Source organism: Vipera ursinii (assembly GCF_947247035.1).
Source record: "Vipera ursinii genome assembly, chromosome: 1".
Lineage (NCBI taxonomy): Eukaryota > Metazoa > Chordata > Lepidosauria > Squamata > Viperidae > Vipera > Vipera ursinii.
In genome coordinates, this window is record NC_139512.1 from 56,066,124 (window position 1) to 56,086,384 (window position 20,261).

The window sequence follows — 20,261 nt, forward strand, 5'->3', positions numbered from 1 at the left end:
GTTGCCTACTCAGCTGGTATTAAATAATTCCTAATGTTTTTATACAATGTTTATTTCTCTAAAATGAAAATAACAACAACAATAACAACAAAAGGAAATGGTAACATTACAAAGGTATATATTTTCAGGATATAAATACATACAACATACACAAAGATATATATTGCTTAAATCCTAATTTTATACTACTTAGATATCAATGTTATGTTATTTAGCTGTCAATGTGCCACAAGTATAAGAGTATAATATTTGACCAATATTTCCACTTCTGGCTAGTTGTTTGCTCAAGAGACAAACTTAGAGATAACAGAAATAAATATTGTACTGTTTGTATATTGGATTTTTATTTTTGTAAGCCACCTAGCGTCATTGAGAGTGAGTGGGCAGCCATATAAACTTTTATAAATAAATAAATAAGCTGTTTTCTTCCGTAACTGTAAAAATGAAGCATATATTCAAGAAAAGCAACCTTAGCCATATTGGTTTATAAAAATTAAAATCCATTCAAAATAATACTAGGCTATATCTTTATTATACTAATAAATTAACACCAAAAGATGAGCTAATTTTAAGTTCTCTAGAGCTCTTCTTTTAGGCTAACTAAAAAGAAGGGTGAAAAATTCAGAACACTGTGCTGGATGTTTAAAACCAGAAGATAGGTAGTTTATATTTTCAGAGATAAGCAAAGCTAATTTTTCCTTTCTTTCTTACAATTAAATATAATCTGAGATCAATAAAATACAGAAATTGGATGAAATAGATTTAAAATAGAAAAAAATGAAATGAAATACAACTCAACTGATTTTGCCATCCTTAACACAATCTCAACTTACCTGGCATTTAGAACATGCTAAGTCCTCCTTCTATCTCTGCCATTTTTAACATTTTACTCCTTTTGCAGATCACATTTTGCAGGATGACCATCCCGTGTCCATAAGTGGAGTGGCCGAACACCCCACTCTGGAACACTGTTGAGCAGTAGATCACAGAATGGATCAAAGAACTGACCTTGAATTAAGTGGTGGTCTTGGCTCTTAAATTTACTTGCACTTTAATTTATTCCACCATACTACAAAAAACATGTTGAGACCTTGGAAAAAGTTCAGAGAAGAGCAATTAAAAATATCAAAGGCTTGGAGACTAAAACATATGAAGAACGGCTGCAGGACTTGGATTTGGCTAGTCTAAAGAAAAGCAGAAATAGGGGTGGCATGATAGCAGTACTCCAGTATTTGAGGGGCTTCCACAAAGAAGAGGGGGTCAAATAATTTTCCAAAGCACCAGAAGGCAGGACAAGAAACAATGTTTGGAAACTGATCAAAGAGAAAAGCAACCAGTAATTAATGAAAAACTTCCTGACAGTGAGGACAATCAACCAGTGCAACAGCTTGCCTCCAGAAATCATTGGTGTTCCATCACTGGAGATTTTTAAGAAGAGACTGGACAGTCACTTGTCTGAGATGGTATAGGTTCTCTTGCTCGAGCAGGGGGCTGGACTAGAAGACCTCCAAGGTCCCTTCCAGCTCCTATCCTATTCTATTCTATTCTATTCTATTCTATTCTATTCTATTCTATTCTATTCTATTCTATTCTATTCTATTCTATTCTATTCTATTCTATTCAGCTGTGTTTTCTCTCTATGAATCATTGATTGAGACCTAAGTCATGCTTTGACCCATTAAGTTCTTTCCAAAGTACCACCTGAGTTTTAAGAGTGCTAGTTTACTCTTTCAGAAAAAGTACTGCTTAGATTTGCTGCCCCCTAATTCCATAAAAGCTGTTCAAAGTTGGAGAGCCAACTGTTAGAATCACACTGGCAGATGTAAGTTCCATATGCTCAGGAATCTCTGGATGGAATTCTTATCCACTGCATCTGCATGTCAGCTTGTCTTTGCTGGCCTACTGCTGGCTTTGTTGATAAACCCAACTGCCTATCTGCTGTGTGTCAATTTTCCATGCCCTCTAGTCATGTAGTTAAGACCTCAGGTACTTTCCTCTCACTGAGGAGAAATGTATAAGCAATGTATGTTCTATTATGCATACATATTGCAGAATGCAACTGTTTTCAATTAATTCAGCACAGGTGATTTTCAGGTATAATATAAATGGGAAATGTTCTGCCACATATCACTTAGTTAAAAAAAATCTTTAAAGTATTTTAATCTTAAATAACACTGGAAATTGCTGCTATAGGTAAATTTAGACACACCTGCATACATATATAGATCTGAATTCACAATTGCTTTCAAGGTAATTTTTAAAAATGCAAAATACATGCAGCTTTAAGTTAATGAGCTTGATATTAATATACTTTATAAAATAATGAAATCTATGTGCAATTATGTTCATATGGCAAAAGGAACTATGGGTTATTTTCTCAACTAGACTGCAAATGTCACATAAGGTTCTCCTTTAAAATCAAAGCTAACTTTGATGGACATTGTTTTTTATAAAGGAGAAATTATTAATCAGAGCTCTCTGGACCACTGCAAATAGATATTTGTCTGGGTGTGGCATGCTTTCTGATGATGTTACTTAGTTGGGTAATGAAGCATCTGCAAAAAAAACAACCAAGTTCAGAGACCATCAAGGACCCCCCATTTCAACCCTGACCTATAAATATTCTCCTCTATTTATGCTTTTTGATAAAATAAATGACCAAGCAAAAGGGTATATCTGGGAAATCTAGTAGACTGATGTGATTCTTGGGTTGCATTTCAATTGTTTTATTGCTTTGAATAATAACAGTGATACCCATTGACATCAGGGCACTGGGAACTATGTCCAAAAACTTTGCCAAATACATCAAGAAACTGCAGCTTCCTGCAATAACTCCAGCAAAACTACAAAAAAACTGTGCTACTTGGAACATCTTATATTTTAAGGAGATACCTGGTTGATACCTAGGATGCTGGCAGCAACCCGTGTCAACCATTAGTGCCAGTCAATTTGAATGTTCAGTTGACTGAGGTTCATGTTTAATGAATAAAAGTTTTTAATAATCTTTATTATTATAATAATAAATTAATATAATAATAATCAATATATTATAATAATCAGGGCTTTTTTTCTCATAGAACGCTCAGAACGGAGTTCCGGCACCTTTTTTGGATGGAACCTTGTAGGGTAGGCAAGGCAGGTTGTATGACATGTGTGAGTTCTGGCACCTTTTTCTTTTACAAAAAAGCACTGATAATAATAACAACAATAATAACAATACTCTGATATATCTGAGTATTTCAGACACTAAGTTATATCTTAAATGCATGAGGTGACTCCTCTGCTACGAGACTCAGGACAGTTACAGTAGCTACTTCATCCTGCTGCTCACAAAGGGCTGGCTCTGTACTCTAATCTTCTCAAAACTGGTGCCCTTCAAAGGTCCATTCTGGGAGATATAAATCAGAACAACCATCAAGGAGCATCAAGTTAGAAAAAGTTGTCATACTGGGTAATATTCTAAGAACATACAATTCTTAAGGCTTTATGAAGCCCAGAAGCCTAAATGGAATGCATGTATACAACATAAATATAAGGTTCATAATTTAGGCAATATCTTCGGTATAATAAATGACCCTGGAGAAACCATGAAGGTTGTAAAAGAATTTTATGCTTAGCCAGTGATTTCAATATTAAGTAAAGAACTACTGTAAATGTCAATGTAGCATTGTATCTCTAAAATAAAGATCATTTCTTAATTAATGGTCAGTATCCAGACCACAAACCATTTTCAGAGAGAGTAGCCTCCAGTATCCTTGGTTCTGCTCCACTGAAAACTTTGTTAATGGGCAAAAATAATGACCAAAAAAAGGGGGGGGGGAAAGAAGAAAGTAAGTATATCAACAAATTTCTTCAAGAACCAATTTTTATTCTCTGGAACAGCTGGTATATATACACACAATATTTGCTAACCATATGTTACCACCAAAATCAATTAATTTTAAAATATGACAAGAGATAGTAAATTTTAACAGTAAAAATGGAATGAATATTTTTAACATACAGTGCAACCCTTTTTCATTTCTATTATTTCTGTTACTTTTAAATAAATTGCATCCTTTAATTGCTGTATTGCAGTCACGGGAATAATCCCACCAGATCTCTGATTCTCCATTAAATCATATTTGCTTTTCTGTACCAGGAGATCAAACTCATTATGTATCTATCCTATACACTCTGCATTAATGGATAGAGAGTGAAAGCCATGAATTTTATGAACCAATGTTCTTTCTGATTTTTAATGAGGTTTAAGAGGTCCCATTTCAGCAATACTTCAAGTTTTCTCACGTTCTTACTCCAGGGTTTCCTTTTGGGCACATACATTTTTAGTAGTGCTTATGAGCTGCATCACTACTTGTGTCACTAGTTAATCATCCAAATAACTGAGACAATAGTACTAAAAATGTATTTTTCCATTAATACCCTCTTTGAATCAAGTGTTGGATACATTATTAGTGTATTCTTTCTCTTTCAAATTTTCTGCCACAGTGTGGAAAGATTGACAAGAATATTATCTTGAGCTTTCTACCAAGATTTTCAAAGTCTGTAGTGATAATGCTATAGCTCAGTGATGGCGAACCTTTTAGAGACCCAGTGCCCAAACTGCAACCCCAAACCCACTTATTTATCATGGGGTGCTGGGTGGGTGTGGCCACGGTGGTCATGGCACACTGGGTAGGCGGGGCCAGGATGGCAGGGTCCAGTCCCTCACCATCTCCGGGACACGGCACACGTGCCCACAGAGAGGGCTCTGAGTGTCACCTCTGGCATGCGTGCCATAAGTTCGTCACCACTCCTATAGCTATTCTTTATAGTTTCATTTATCTCCTCATGTTTTAGAGGCACGGAGATTTGTCAATGGACCAGATAAGTCTAGGAAGTTGTTCTTCCACATAATCCTAGTAAACATCCGACTTCTTCACAATCCAAGGTATCCAGTTAAAGTTTCAAGTCTTCATAGTAGCAAATTGACAGTTTCCATGATTCTTCTCTTCTGTCTTTTTATAGTACATATTTGCATTCTCTGTGCCCTTCAGTGATCACCATTTTATCTCCTGTTTTACAATGTCTCTCTCATTTTCTCCTGAAAACTGAGAGTCTGCTTCATTGGTAACATTCAGAAAATTGTTTCTGAGTTCCAACACTGCAGCATATCTTTTATGTCCCCTGCTTCTAGTTGTAACCTATCCATAGAGCTTGCCCTCCTAACTGTCTTCTTTATGAAGAATTGCTTCCATATCTGTTTCCTCTTATTTTAACTTAAAACCTCTTAAATAGTTTTTGTGGTAGTCTTCTGTTCCTCAGTGAACAATATATAATTCTTCTTAGCCTCGGGCTTATCTCATTAATCTTTTCTAATATCAGTTATATTTTTTCCATTCTTCTTTTTATGTCAAAATTCATTTTTATCCAACCTGCAGCTTCTTAAACTGGATGCTCTCAATTTATTGCCTCGTTTAGTTCAACATTCTTGCCCTGGGACTTCCTAGTTTCTTGGAACTTATTCCCAATTGTTCCTGTGTGAAATTTCAATCCACATCCACTGGATGAATTTTCTGTCCTTCCTGGAAGTTTATTTGTGAGCAGTTCTTTGATCATCAAAATGCTCAAAGCCTTGGTTGTTCCAGTATGGGATACTTTAAGATTTGACACACACACCCCAGTAGTTAACATTTATATGAATCTGCTTGGGACGTGTGTGTCATCCATCAGTTGTGATGAGCTGTCATCAATATGCTGATGTCATTCAGCTGCTCTATGGACCACAGTGGAGGTAAAACGGAAAGGCTTTCAGGAGCTGAATAGGGCATAATGAACACTGACTAAATACCTCTGAGGCTGAGTTGCTCTACTGGATATCCAGAAATATCATGCCCAGTAATTATTTTGGATGGGGCAGTGCTTCTACTGAAGGAGTTGGTGCATGTCTTGGGAGTCTCTCCTAGACTGATAGTTACTGCTTTACAAAGTGTAAGTTTTATTTTATTTTTAATTCCATTTAAATCCCGCCCTTCTCTGAAGACTCAGGGCGGCTTACAAGCTTAGCAGTAGCCTTCATTCTATGTATATGCCTGCTTATTAGGGCTTTCACACAAACCCCAAGCGGCATTATTACAAAGTCAGCTTATTGCCCCCAACAATCTGGGTCCTCATTTTACCTACCTCGGAAGGATGGAAGGCTGAGTCAACCTTGAGCCTGGTGGGACTCGAACCTGCCCTAATTGCAGGCAGCTGGTGTTACTTAAGGAGGCATTAGCCCACTGCTCCACCAAGTTGTGGCCAGGCTGTGGAATTTATGCCCAACTTCCGTTGGTTTGCCAGCTATGTCTTCTTGGGCCAGAATGTCCTGACATCATTAACTCATACCTTGATCACTACCTTTTTTGAATGTTGTAATACATTCTACATGGGTCAGCCTCAGGGATAAACTGAAGCAACAAGAGTCCAGAATATAGCAATCTGGTGGTTCAATCCTACCAGAGCAACACCTCTTCTTAAGTCACTGATTCTAGGCCCAATTCCAAATACTGAACACTGGAAAGATCCCCAGTCAGTTCAAGATATCCCAAACCGTTGCTATTCTAAAACTCGGAAATCCATACAATGACCCAGCAAGCTACCATCCTATAGCTCTGCTGAGCCTTTCCTATAAACATCTGGAACAATTATTTATAACAGAATATACCAACATGTTGATAGGGTTGTCCCTTCTTTCCAGGCTTGGTTCTGTGCCAAGAGAAGCTGCTATGAGCAAGTCCTGGCTCTTACTTCATTTATCAAAGCTGGTTTCCAAAAAGGACTAAAAACCTCTGTGGCTTTTACAGGTAGTCCTCCACGTACAATACTTTGTTTAGTGATCGTTCAAAGTTACAATGACACTGAAAAAAGTGACTTATGACCACTGCAGCATACCCATAGTCATGTGATCAAAATTCAGACACTTGGCAACTGACTCATATTTATGAAGGTTGCAGTGTCCCGGTTGCATGTGATCCTCTTTTGCGGCTTTCTGACAAGCAAAGCCAATGGGGAAATCAGATTCACTTAACAGCTGTGTAACTAACTTAACAACTGCAGTGGTTCACTTAACAAGTGTGGCAAGAAAGGTTGTAAAATGGGACAAAATTCACTTAACTGTCTCATTTAGCAACATAAATTTTGGTCTCAACTGTGGTCATAAGTCAAGGACTACCTGTATTGATTTGACTGCAGCTTATGATGTGGTGTGTCTTGATGGTTTGATACTCAAGCTGAAGAAAACTATTCCATGTCTTAAAGTAGCAAGCCTTCTGCAGAACATGTTAAAAAAACAAAACTTCAAGGTCACTGTAGGAGGTACCACTAGTATATATCTTTTTCCATTAAGAATGGCTTGCTACAGGGATTGGTTCTAGCCCCATTCCTATTTAATCTATATACCAGTGATTCACCAGAAACCAACACTGAAAAATGTTGCTATGCTGATGATATGGCAATAGCTATCCAAACCAAGGGTTTGAGGAAGCAGAATACATTCTTACTAAGGATCTGAAGTCACTAAGCCAATATTATGAGAAGTGGAATCTATGCCCTAACCAAAATAAAACCGAAGTATGCATCTTCCATCTAAGCAATCATACAGCAAAGAAAGAATTAAACATATCTTTTTGTGGAAAGAGGATAAAACACAACTGCCATCCAAAATACATCAGAATAATCCTTGACCAATCCCTTACATTTGGAAAACACTTTGAAGTAATCAGACAAAAATTAAAAACCAGGAACAACTTGATTAGGAAAATCACAGGAGCAAGCTGGGGAGCACAAGCAAAAACCCTGTGTATAGTGGTACAATCAGTGAATACTACACACCTGTATGATGAAGCAATTGTCATACCAACAAGATGGATGTTCACCGTAATGACATAAGGAGAATAATATCTGGAACTTTTAAGTCCACACTGCTCTCATGGCTCCATGTTCATTCTAACATTGCCCCTCCTGATCAGAGGTGACAACAACAGACAGTTCTTCAAGAGTGGAATAAGGTAAACATGACATTGACTCCTAGACATCTTCCAATACATAAAATATTAGATTCTTTACCTCAACAGGCTTAAGTCTAGGAAATCAATTTGGGATAACATACTACAATCCTACAATGTAGATGAAGAATGGTGATTAAGATAGGCAACTTTTAATAACCATAACCAAACAGATCGTGCAGACTGAACAAAACCGCTTTCAGGAATGCAGTTGTCCTGAAAAACATGGAGCCACCTGAATAGAATCAGGACAGGCCATGCCACAACCATGAAAAATATGCTAATCACAGATAAGCTGATCTGCATTTTTTTTCATGGTATTTCGCTTAAAAATTTGAGGGTCAGATTATCTGCGGATGGGCTTATTCACGAGTATATACAGGAAATACTGGTACTGAAAAAGAAGCATTGCTATATATATTTGCAGATAAACTCATCTGTGGATAAGCCAAACGTGATTTTTTTGCACCTAAAATTTTCAGTATATCCACAAGTATATATGGTATATGCTAAATAATTTGAAAATTAAGGTATGAATTAAATTTACAATTTTTAATGTACGTGTTATCACTGAAAACTCTGAGATTTTTAGAAAGTATGCATTCAGAAATTATGACATTTTAATCACCCTAAAATAATATTCCCAATTTCTATCCTCTATAATACCTGTATTTTGATGAAATAATAAATGATTTTACATTGTCAATGTTTTAAGTAATTTATGGATGTTTGCAGGGCGAAATCAGCAACAAATGAAGTTTCCATAAATGCATTATGGTTGACGTAGCAGGGAATAAGATAATCCCTGTACTGCCTCGAAGAGACTACAAATAGTTCCCATTTCTATTAATAACCTGTTCCTTGGGTCTGATGTAATATAGATTTAATTATGGAAATGACAATGCAGACAGTATCAACCAGTGCTTAAACTATATGTACTATCGTTGCCGTATAAAACACAGGTTTAAGGGTGCTACTTCCACATATGTGTTGCAAAACAATTTTAAACTTGATTCTTGGAAGGGAGAATACAGCAAGGAAACTGGCAACAGCAAGGGTGGGCAATTATTTTCCCCAAGGGACCACATGAGAAACTAGGACAGTTGTGGAGGGCTGTCACACCACAGCCACTGCAGAGCAGATAGGGACCGTCAAAGGCCAGATGTACTTTAACTAATAGTATTATGAGTAACAACAACAACAATAATGGTAGTCTCATAAACACTTAGGGTCAATATTGACCACTCTGAGGACCCTAATCCAAGTTAAACTGAAACATAGTGATTTTGCCTATACTTCATATAAGAAAAATTAAGCAATGTTTTAAAAGCAAGATGATCCATTTAGTAATGACCACAATACAAAAAATGCATTCTATGCACCATACAAACTATGGGTTTATATGCACCTTATAAACTTTGGGGTTGTAGTGTGTGTGTGTATTGCTATTAAAATTTGTAGTAAAATCAATTTCAATATTGTTATTTATTAATTGATAATGTTAATATGTTTAATAAAATCATAGTGGAAGAAGAGGCGTTTTGCCATATTCCTGTATAATGAAAAACTGAAGCCCCAATTCACGTCCTTGAGCCATATGCTGCATTGTTTAAGGGCCACAGAAGACTCTCTCTGTTATGCTAACCACTAATGTCAGAAAGAGAAAGCCAGCATTGTGCTGTAAACTCCAGCTCTCTTGGGTGTGCTACAATGCACATGCAATGGCCAGCATACACTGCAGTGCTGCTTTCACCACTTTAACCCCCTTGTCCCTCCACGTCAACTGGCCAAGGAACCCTAAGACTGCTTCTTAATATGAACCTGTTCCCCGTTGATCTAAGTAACTTAAGTTAATAGTATGAGATGCAGTTCCTCAGATAGTCAGTATCCAAGCCATTTAGAGTTTTAACACATGGCTAGCTCTATAAAAAAGCTACAAAGGACATAAGAGGATAATGCCATAATTTATAGTGATCAGGTCATTTTTTTTTATCCCAGTACATCTGTGAGATAAAAGTTAGATTATTATATAGCAGTTTTCCTGGGGACACATGCAGCTACTGTACATTTTAAATAAAATTGGCAATGAATTGCCCTAGCAGCTTACTTTTTTAGTGAAAAGTGAAAAAAAAAGAATTTATTTATTTATTTATTTTATTTGTATACCGCCCTTCTCCCGAAGGACTCAGGGCGGTGAACAGGGCAGTACATATTAAAAGACAAAATACAAAAATTAAAAAAGATTAAACAAAATGCCCACGAATAAGTTAAAACACATTAAAAAAGTAGGTTAAAACACATTAATAAAACCCAACCCCATCCCAACAGGCCAGGCCAGCTTGTTCGAAGAGGTAAGTTTTTAGATCGCGCCGGAAGGAGCGGAGGTCAGGCACCATCCGGAGCTCGACCGGAAGATGGTTCCATAAATCCGGCGCACCCACAGAGAATGCCCTCCCCCTGGGGGCTGCCAGTCGGCATTCTTTGACCAGTGGCACCCTGAGGAGGCCCTCTCTGTGGGAGCGTACTGGGCGGAGGGAAGTTGACGCCGGCCACAGGTGCTCCCCAAGGTATTCTGGACCCATGCCATGTAGGGCTTTGTAGGTCATTACCAACACCAAATTATGTACTGCATTAAATTTATATGACACCTATCTCACTATCAAGCAATTCTCAGCGGCTTACAATATACAACATTGCTGTAAGCAATTACACTGCTGCTGTACAAGTTGCACAGGCTCCCACTTTCTTTCCAGTCACAAATCAAGGTTTAAAGATTTATGTGGCAAAGGGACAGGTTATCTGCAGTCCCACTTCTCTCTCTGAGAACACTGTGCATGGTGGCCCAGTGGTTAGAATGTACTATTGCAGGCTAATTCAGTTCACTGCCAGGAGTTCGATCCTAACCAGCTCAAGGCTGACTTAGCCTTCCATCCTTCCAAGGTTTGTAAAATGAGAACCCAGCTCTTGGGGGACATATGCTGACTCTGTAAACAGCTCAAAGAGAGTTTAAAATGTAATGAAGCTGTATATACCATATTTTTCTATCTATAAGACACACCCTTGTATAAGACGCTCTGGCATGCAAGTTCCAAGCTTACAGCAAACAAAGTCAGTGCTGGGAGCAACCATCTCCCAGCGCTCTAAATAGATACCTCCTGGCTGGCCCCACCCCTCACCCACCTAACCAGCATTTGGCATGATGAGCATGCATAGTTAGTTCACATCAGCAACCTTCTGACCCTGGTAAACAAACTGGCATGAGCACCAGCATGACAGGAAGGCAAGGGAAGCGAAGGCAGGTTTTAAACTCCCCACCGTTTCTCCGCGCTGATCAACTGTTTGGCAGAGCGCCGAACAGTTGAGCCAGGAAATCCAGAAGTTCAGCCGGCCAACAATCTTGCCCCTCACCTCTCCCATTAGTGGCAAGCCCACAGGGGCTTGACACCTGCACCAGGTGGCATGGAAGCAGCATGTAAAGAACCCCCACAGGCATGCCCTGGGCCGCAGAGGTTACCATTATTTTTCTGTGTATAAGACACTGCACTTGTATAAGACGCACCTGATTTTTTTTTATCCCCAAATCCCTACCACCCCAAACCACCTGATTTTTGAACAGGGTGTTTGCAGGAAAAAAAATAGCGTCTTATACAGAGAAAAATATGGTAAGTCTAAGTGCTATTGCTATTATCTACCTTTCCCTCTAGATTGAATTGGGTAGACTTACTCCAGGAGCTGTCTCTTATATGCTGTCATCTGGTGAGATCTAGGAAGCAAGCCTTTCCTGTAGCTAGGTCTACCTTGAGGAATAGCCTTCTCTCTGTAGCATGAAAGGCCCATATGCTTCATGCTTCTGAAGGACCTTTTAAGACTTCATTTTGCCTGCAGGTGCTGAATCAGGAGGGAAGGGTGCCAAGCATTTGTGGTTCTGTAATGGATTGTATGGCCCCTGGGTTTTTAATTTTTTCTATTTAGTTATCTATTTGTTATCAGCTGCTCAGACATATATAATATACGGAATCATACAAATATTTTAAATAAATAAATAAGTTTGGCACAATATAAAGTGCTGATTATGTCTACAAAACTGTATACAGTTTATGTTCACACTTGTTGCAAAACACTCTTTCATAGGAATCTTCTCAAGTTTAAGAGTGTCACGAATGGCATTTGGTCTTGCTGCCACTGGCCCTATGTCTGACTGGTACCCCCACCCTTGTCTGTGGAATCAGGCTGGCTCCATTTTATTGCATTTTACCTGCACACAAAATCATTCAGGAAGCACTTATTGTGGAAACTGACTAATTTGCTGAGATGGATTTAATTGCTATCCTTTCTTTATATTAATATGTTTTCATTATGGTTTGTGTTTTTTTAAAAAAAACCTATGCTCAACTTTAATTTGCTCCTGTATTAATTTTTATTATCATTAGCTACCTTGGCTGAATGTCATTATCATTAGCTTATCTTGTGCTCAAATTTAGTGGAATTTAGTGGACCCACTGCTCTTCAACATCTTCATCAATGATTTGGATGAGGGGATAGGTGGAGAATTCATCAACTTTGCAGACGACACCAAGCTGGCAGGAATAGCCAATACTCCAGAAGATAGGCTTAAGATACAAAAGGATCTTGACAAACTTGAACATTGGGCACTATCTAACAAAATGAAATTCAATGGTGAAAAAGTAAGGTTCTACATTTAGGTAAGAAAAACCAAATGCACAGGTATAGTATAAGTGGTACCTTGCTCAACAGTAGTAACTGTGAGAAAGATCTCAGAGTCCTAGTGGACAATCACTTAAATATGAGCCAGAAGTGTGCTGCAGCTGCCAAAAAAGCCAACACACTGCTAGGCTGCATTAACAGAGGGATAAAATCAAGATCACATGAAGTGTTAATACCATTTTACAACGCCTTGGTAAGGTCACACTTGGAATACACTTGGAATACTGCATCTAGTTTTGGTCACCACAATGTAAAAAAAGATGTTGAGACTCTAGAGAAGAATAACAAAGATGATTAGGGGCCTGAAGGCTAAAACATATGAAGAACGGTTGCTGGAATTGGGTATGTCTAGTTTAATGAAGAGAAGGATGAGGGGTGACATGATAGCAGTGCTCTTATATCTCAGGGGTTGCTTCAAAGAAGAAGGAGTCAAGCTATTCTCCAAAGCACCTGAAGGCCGGACAAGAATGGATGGAAACTAATCAAAGAGAGAAGCAACCTAGAAATAAGGAGGTATTTCCTGACAGTTAGAACAATTAATCAGTGGGACAATCTGTCTCCAGAAGTTGTGAATGCTCCAACACTGGAAGTTTTTAAGAAGAGACTGGACAGCTATTTGTCTGAAATAGTGTAGGGTTTCCTGCCTGAGCAGGGGGTTGGACTAGAAGACCTCCAAGGTCCACCACCACCATCATCATAATTATTATTATTAGCAATAGCTAATAATATCTATCAATGTGGTATGGATGTTAAACTGTAATAATATGTATTTTACATGAAAGGATAATATGCATAAAGTTTCATAGTGCTAATGAATCATCTGCTGTATTCAATCAAGGCTTTTGCAACTGTAGCCCCATATACAAAGTCTGACACCAAGACACATCTATGCAACATTTTTTAGGAATATACAGAACCCAGAAACAGTATAGGCCATCCTTGAGTTATGACCACAGTTGAGCCCAAAATTTATGTTGCTAAGTGAAACATTTGTTAAGTGAGTTTTGCCCCATTTTATGACTTTTCTTGCCACAGTTGTTAAGTGAATCATTGCATTTGTTAAGTCAGTAATATGGTTGCTAAGTGAATCTGGATTCCCCATTGACTTTACTTGTCAGAAGCTCGCAAAAGCTGATCACGTGACCCCAGGACACTGCAACTGTCATAAAGATGAAACAGCTGCCAAGCATCTGAGTTTTGATCATGTGACCATGGGGATCCTGCAATGGTCATGTGAAAAACAGTCACTTTTTTCAGTGCCGTTGTAACTTTGAACAGTCATTAAATGAACTGTTGTAAGTCAAGGACTACTTATATTCTAAATGCCAGTTTAAAAAACTAAAACAATATTTAAATAAAAAATCTAATATGCCGAGTAGCCAGGTACATAAAAGGTATTTATACATACAATACTGCAAGTATATTGATGCCCACATTGCTTGTTTCTCTTATAACAGTACCATCAAATACTATCAAACTGATATCCTTTGTATCTTCAGTACTGCTTTTTGTCCTACTCTATCTCCAATTTCACTTGCAGGCTTTTATGTCTATAAATTTTCAGCCTTAGTTACTAGAGTCCTTCTTTTCACCCTCACTGATAACACTCTGTTCATCAATTCAAGCCTAGAAAAAAGCCAAGTAATGGGAAGGAGCTGAGTGAGATGCCTGTTAAAACATGCTGTTCTAAATAATATTCAAAAAATCAAAACATCTTTTAATTCTCTCTGTTTTCTTCAAAGAGAGGAATGCATCACCTATGCTGTAGCCTCTACATTGTATTTAGTTGTGTAATATTTACTCCTACTCCTAGTTCTGTACTTACACTTTATGAGATTGCAGATAGGAACATTATCTTTGGGTCCTGCTTTTATTCACAATTTCAAACAACTTTCTAAAAGGTTATTTCTCTTTCTTAGCAGTCATAACGTATGGTATACCAAAGTATTATTTTACGGATACAGGAATCATGCCAACATAAATGATATCTTGGTTTTTAAGCACCACTGTACTGTTGCCACACATGTACAGTAGTTATTAGCAAAGTTGCGGTGGATAAAATCATAATCATCCAAAGATCAACACTTTGTAATGTCTACAATTTAAGTAGCAGTACAGTAAACCTCACTTGATTGTTTTACAGTATAACATTCTGAGATATGCCTTTTGGTTTAAGACATTCAAAATGCAACATTTAAATATGCAGAATTATCTTGAGTTGTTCATATGTGAACTTAAAAGCCATGCAACACAGGAAAATTAAGTAATTATGCCTCCAAGTTATTTACTGCAATTAAGCTCATTTATCATATGCAAATTAGTGCAAACTGGTCTCATTAGTTACTAAATTACTCAATATGAGCTGAACAATGTAGCACTCCAGTTTGTAATGAAAAATCCCTGTAGAGGCAAGCAGGATCAATTAAGCTAATTTGCATATGCAAATATATTGTCTCACTTTTAGTTTTCCCCATATTTAATCTTACATTTTCTGGTCATTTTTGATTATATTAAAAGGATGAGGTCAATCAATGTCTTCATTGTAATCTTAAGTTTATACAACTTCATAAAGAAAAAGACTGCAATTCAGATTGCCTATTTTTGTATCAGCATATTAATCCATTTTTCATAGAATAATCAAAATAAAGGCCATGATACTATATATATATTTAATTCCATTTATATTCTTAGATTGTTATCTTAACTATGGTTAATGAATTTTACCTGACAGTGAAGACAAAGTCACTAAGATGTTGGAATAAAAACTGAAAAAATGTATATTGGTTAATTATTTTATTTTCAACAAACTCTTCCTACTATGAATTCAGTTTTTCAGATACAGAATATGGCAATTCCTTTTCCTGGTGTTAAGTTATTGAGTCATATTCCTTTAATTCAAAAATAGCTGACTTCAATTGTTGCTTTGATTATATAATTTGTTTCTGACACACAAAGAAACGGAATGAATTCTTTGTATCTCTTTACTACAAAGATGGTAGTACAGGATAAATACTTAAGCTTGTGCTGACTTTCTCAGGGACATGGAGGTACTCTGCCAACAGTGTAAACTTGTAAACAGTGTAAACTTGGATTTTCAAGCAAACTTTGATGCCCATCAAAAACTCTTGGGTAAACTTAGGAATCAAGGAATTCTTTTATAGACTCCTAACTGAATGCAAAGTCCAGGAATGAAATTTCTATTTCCTCAATAAAGGGAAGTAAAAACTGGAGTCTTTCAAAATCTGTGCTGGAATGTAGTTTTGAACTTGTTCATAAACAATCCTGACCAATGTATAAACGGCCAAATTTCTGGATGATATCAAACCTTGTGAAGATCAAGTGATTGTGCTCTGGACAGATCTCTTTAAACTAAATGAATTTTCCACCAAATGGCAAATGTGCTTCAATGTAAATATAAAATGATATATGCTGGGACTCAACCAGTTAATTTATTTTTTTGCACTAACTCGATCTGAGCAGTCTTTTAACTAACCAGGAAAATTATCTTGATGGGGTCATAATGGATTGCTTAATGAAGATGTCAACTGAGCAGCAGCCATGAATAAGAAAAAGTCCATGCTAATGAGCATCAGAAGTGGATTAAAAAAAGAAAACTGCCCACATTGTAATGTCTTTATGTAAATTTGTGATACCCACATCTGGAATACCATGCACAGTTCGAGTCACCACATTTGGAAAAGAAGCTGAGAAAAATTCAAAAGAGAGCAATCAAATTGAAAAGATAGCCCAGTACTTTTCTTATAGGAAAGTATTAGAATATTTGGAGTTTGTAAGCTTAGAAGAATGGTGAACAAAGGCGATTAAGGACTACAAAGCACACATCAAGCTGTCTCAAAACACTCGAACCAGGAGTCATCCAATGAAGCTGGATGGAAGAAGATTCAGAACAGACAAAATGAACTCCTTCACACAACACACAATTAACCTATGAAATTTATTACTAAGTTGCAGTGATATCATCTATATAGAGTGATTGGTCCAAGATCATCCAGCTGACTTTGTGATCAGGTGGGACTAAAACTCATAGACCACCAATTTTTAGCCAGCTGCCTTTTACCACTACACCAAATTGGCTGTCAAATAACTTAGATGGCTTTAAATGGAGGTACATTCATGAAGAAGTTTATCCAAGGATACTAGAACTGAGAGCCAAAGCTACTTCTAGGTTGGGGGCAGCATGTCTCCACCTAAGATTGGCAAGGAAATAATGATGGCACAGTCACAGTCAGAATTCTTTTTGTTAGTTATTTATTATAAATAAATTGTTATTTATATGCTGTCCATTTCACTCACTCACACGAACAAGTGTGGGTGGTGTATAAATTTATTAAATAATAAAATATGTTTTAATGATTTTATGTGCTTTCCAAACTCTCATATTATTTTTAATACTATGATGATTCATCCCATAGTCAGCCACACTTTTAGACTGGATTTGGCATTTTTATTCCTCTTCAAGTCCTTCCCAAGGACCTGGGATAGGCAGATGTTATTGTTTGATGATGGTAAAAGTTATTATTATTATAATTGATTGCATAGTCATTATTATTAATAATAGTGATAATAATTCAAACATCATCTTTTCTTCTCCTTCAGAACATACACATTCAACTAAAACCAGCATAATGTTTTGAAATATATGCAATATATTGTTATGATCACACACAAAATAAAGCTATGCAAGATAAATGTTTGCCATTTATCAGATGCATAAGAAATCCATCAATTTTTTGAATAAAAATCATTACAATCATCCTGGTTTTCTTGAGAAACTTACTTTGCCAATCATTTTGCCAACTATTGTTCAACAAGTCACAAAAAAATAGCAACAAAAGATAGGGACCTTAGCAAAGAAGGAGGAGCAACTCGGAGGAGGGGACAAGCCTTGACTTATTTGTAATATAGCATAACAGATTTATTAGGACACTTGACTTCAGCCATTTTTTTAACTTAAAGTAATATTTTCTTCTGGATGTAAAGTTTAATATACTGTATAGGTACACAAATTATTTTCAAAGAAGCAAATTCATGATAAAATAGATTTTTATACTTTGCTTACACTGAAAAAATATATTGATTTTGATCCAAATGAGATTCTACTAGGAATCATGTGTCAGAACAGCATGAAAACATAACATTTGTCAAGATTATGTCTTCAATAGATATTACTAAAATAAATTTGGAAGAACACTACACTGCTTAATTAAGGTATTAAAGGCATGCTATCATTTAAAGGAATATAAGTATCACAATTGAAGCAGCAGAGCTGAAAAATTACAACAGGAGGAGAAAAATGAAAACCTACATTTGAACAAGATTAAAAAAAAATTCACAAAATAATTAGCTATACTTAAACAAATATATACAGTCATTTTGGGAAACCAATAGCTATTGCACAATATAATACAACTAATGTGCTGAGTTTTAAATTATTACATTAGAAATAATACTTGCCCTCCCTCCCTCATTAACATTCTCTCAAGCATTCACTTAAAAAAAAGAACCTTTAAAACAAACCCTCACTGTATAGGCTCTAATAGTAATAGCAATATCCAAAAATTTGACAGGTGTCTTATATCTTGCTACTAAGCACGTTAAGCTTTTTTATTTGTTTGTTTGCAAAGCCATTGCTTTTACCTGTAAAATGTGACTTCCCAAATGTGACTCAAATACTTCAGTGGCAAGGGCACTGGGGCTTCTCCTGCGCTGGGCACCTATAACTGAATAAAAAAGGGATTATGTTGCAATCTCTGCACATTTAGTCACAATGCATCCCAGTTTAGGTTATTATTACTATTATACATTAATATTTTCTACAGTTTTAACACTTGAAAAATTATAATTAGGGAAAAACACATAGGAGATTCCTATGAAAAACAATGGAACCCTAAATCTCCACTTTCTTTATGTGGAAGACTGTATTCAAAGGTTGTTCAGTAAGGTATTCCAGACACCACTCTATGTGTACCTCCATAATCAAAGTAAATTTATGCAAGCTTTAGAATTTATCTAACTTGATAGAAAGTTGGGTGGTTATACTCAAGCATAGACACATTTTGCCTATTGTTATTTTGATCACTTATAGAACAGCAGAAGAGAAACAGAGATGTTCAGATTATAAGCATCTTTCCTTGGTTGAGCAATATACCCACCTACAAAAACAATTCACAGAAAAAAAAGCCTGAAGTTTTTTTTTTATTAGCTTTATTCTATCAAATACGTTTTGGGGGAAAAATAGAGCTCAGAAAATTATAACCTTGAAAAGTTAATAAAAATATGTCCTATAAAACTGCTTCAAACTTTGTTTGAAGAAGTGCATTTCAATGACAGCACTGTCAAAAAATAGTTTTAGGACTGCAAGAAATAAAAATACAGAACAAGCCCAAACAATAGTACTGATAGAAGAGAAAATCTGTAGCTCTAATGTTGCAGAGAACAATATTACCAAACTAGGTAGTATCTTCAGTGCAAATAGTGTGGTTAATATTTAGCATGTCAATATCAAACATTCATTTACAGTATGACCACAATAAGAATTCCTCTGCTGCTTATAGCAAATTTGACTATGCCCACAACAAATGCATGCCATTTCTTTTTCTTCTGCTATGGATGAAGTTATAGAAATTCAGTTGTATTTTTTCAAAAGTTCCATTGTTAAGATTGTGATTGTTATTTCTCCTATGGCTGCAATTTAAATGTTGTTTTAATAAATTCACCATCTTTGCCCTAATTTGGGTGAAACTCTGTATTGCAGCCTTAAACTGTATTTTTAAAGATCAACTACTGCCTCTACTGTGCAAATGAGACAACAAAGACATGATGGAAAGATAAGTTTTGGGGAAAATAAAATAATCTATATTTCTTTTCTAAACAACTTCTATTCATCAAATGCTTTCTCTCCTGGCAAAGAGACATGCTTACAAAATAAAATAAAACAAAACACAAATGCCCCTTGTTGGGCATGGCCTCGCCTTTTTTTCTAGGAAGAGGAGAAATTCTTCCACAGTTTCTCAAAGGAAGAAGGTCTTTTTCTTAACAGAGACAGTGGCACTGATATTGAAAATGTCCAGTGGAACAAGTTTTCTCATAATATCTTTCCTTGGAATGCAACTGAAATATGGGAAATTAGTGTAGAAAGATGGCAGGCCACTAGAGAAATGATTATACAATGAAACAAAGGACATACATATACAATGTGGTCATCTAATGCAAAAATGTAGCACTTGGAGTTTTGCCAAAAGCTGTTCTCCTTTGAAATAATTTCTAAAGCAAATTCTCTTTCATCAAGCTGAATGAGGAATGACAAGAAAAAAAATGACAGAATTTCTCTGCCAAGCACTATATACTGTATATGAAGCACAAAATACATTGAGATGGCTACTGAAATTGTTTCCTAGATGCTTTGGAATGTCTTCCAAAATATTTCTTCCATACACATTCTTTACTTAGTTTCCTAATTCTTTTTTACTTTTTTTTGGGGGGGGGCAGGAA

At 36.4% G+C, this 20,261-nt stretch overlaps 1 protein-coding gene across 5 annotated transcripts in view; it reads right to left on the reverse strand.

Moving 5' to 3' along the window:
* The window catches only part of NPAS3 (neuronal PAS domain protein 3), a gene marked incomplete at both ends in the record, with an annotated part of 777,262 nt that overhangs the window by 364,497 nt on the left and 392,504 nt on the right, over nucleotides 1-20,261 (reverse strand). For 3 of the 5 annotated variants that reach the window (XM_083352400.1, XM_083352398.1, XM_083352397.1), the window contains one exon: nucleotides 18,408-18,490. In XM_083352400.1, the coding sequence (XP_083208526.1) occupies nucleotides 18,408-18,490 (83 nt within the window). The remainder of the gene's footprint in view (nucleotides 1-18,407; nucleotides 18,491-20,261) is intronic. The other 2 variants (XM_083352401.1, XM_083352399.1) reach the window with 1 other exon arrangement.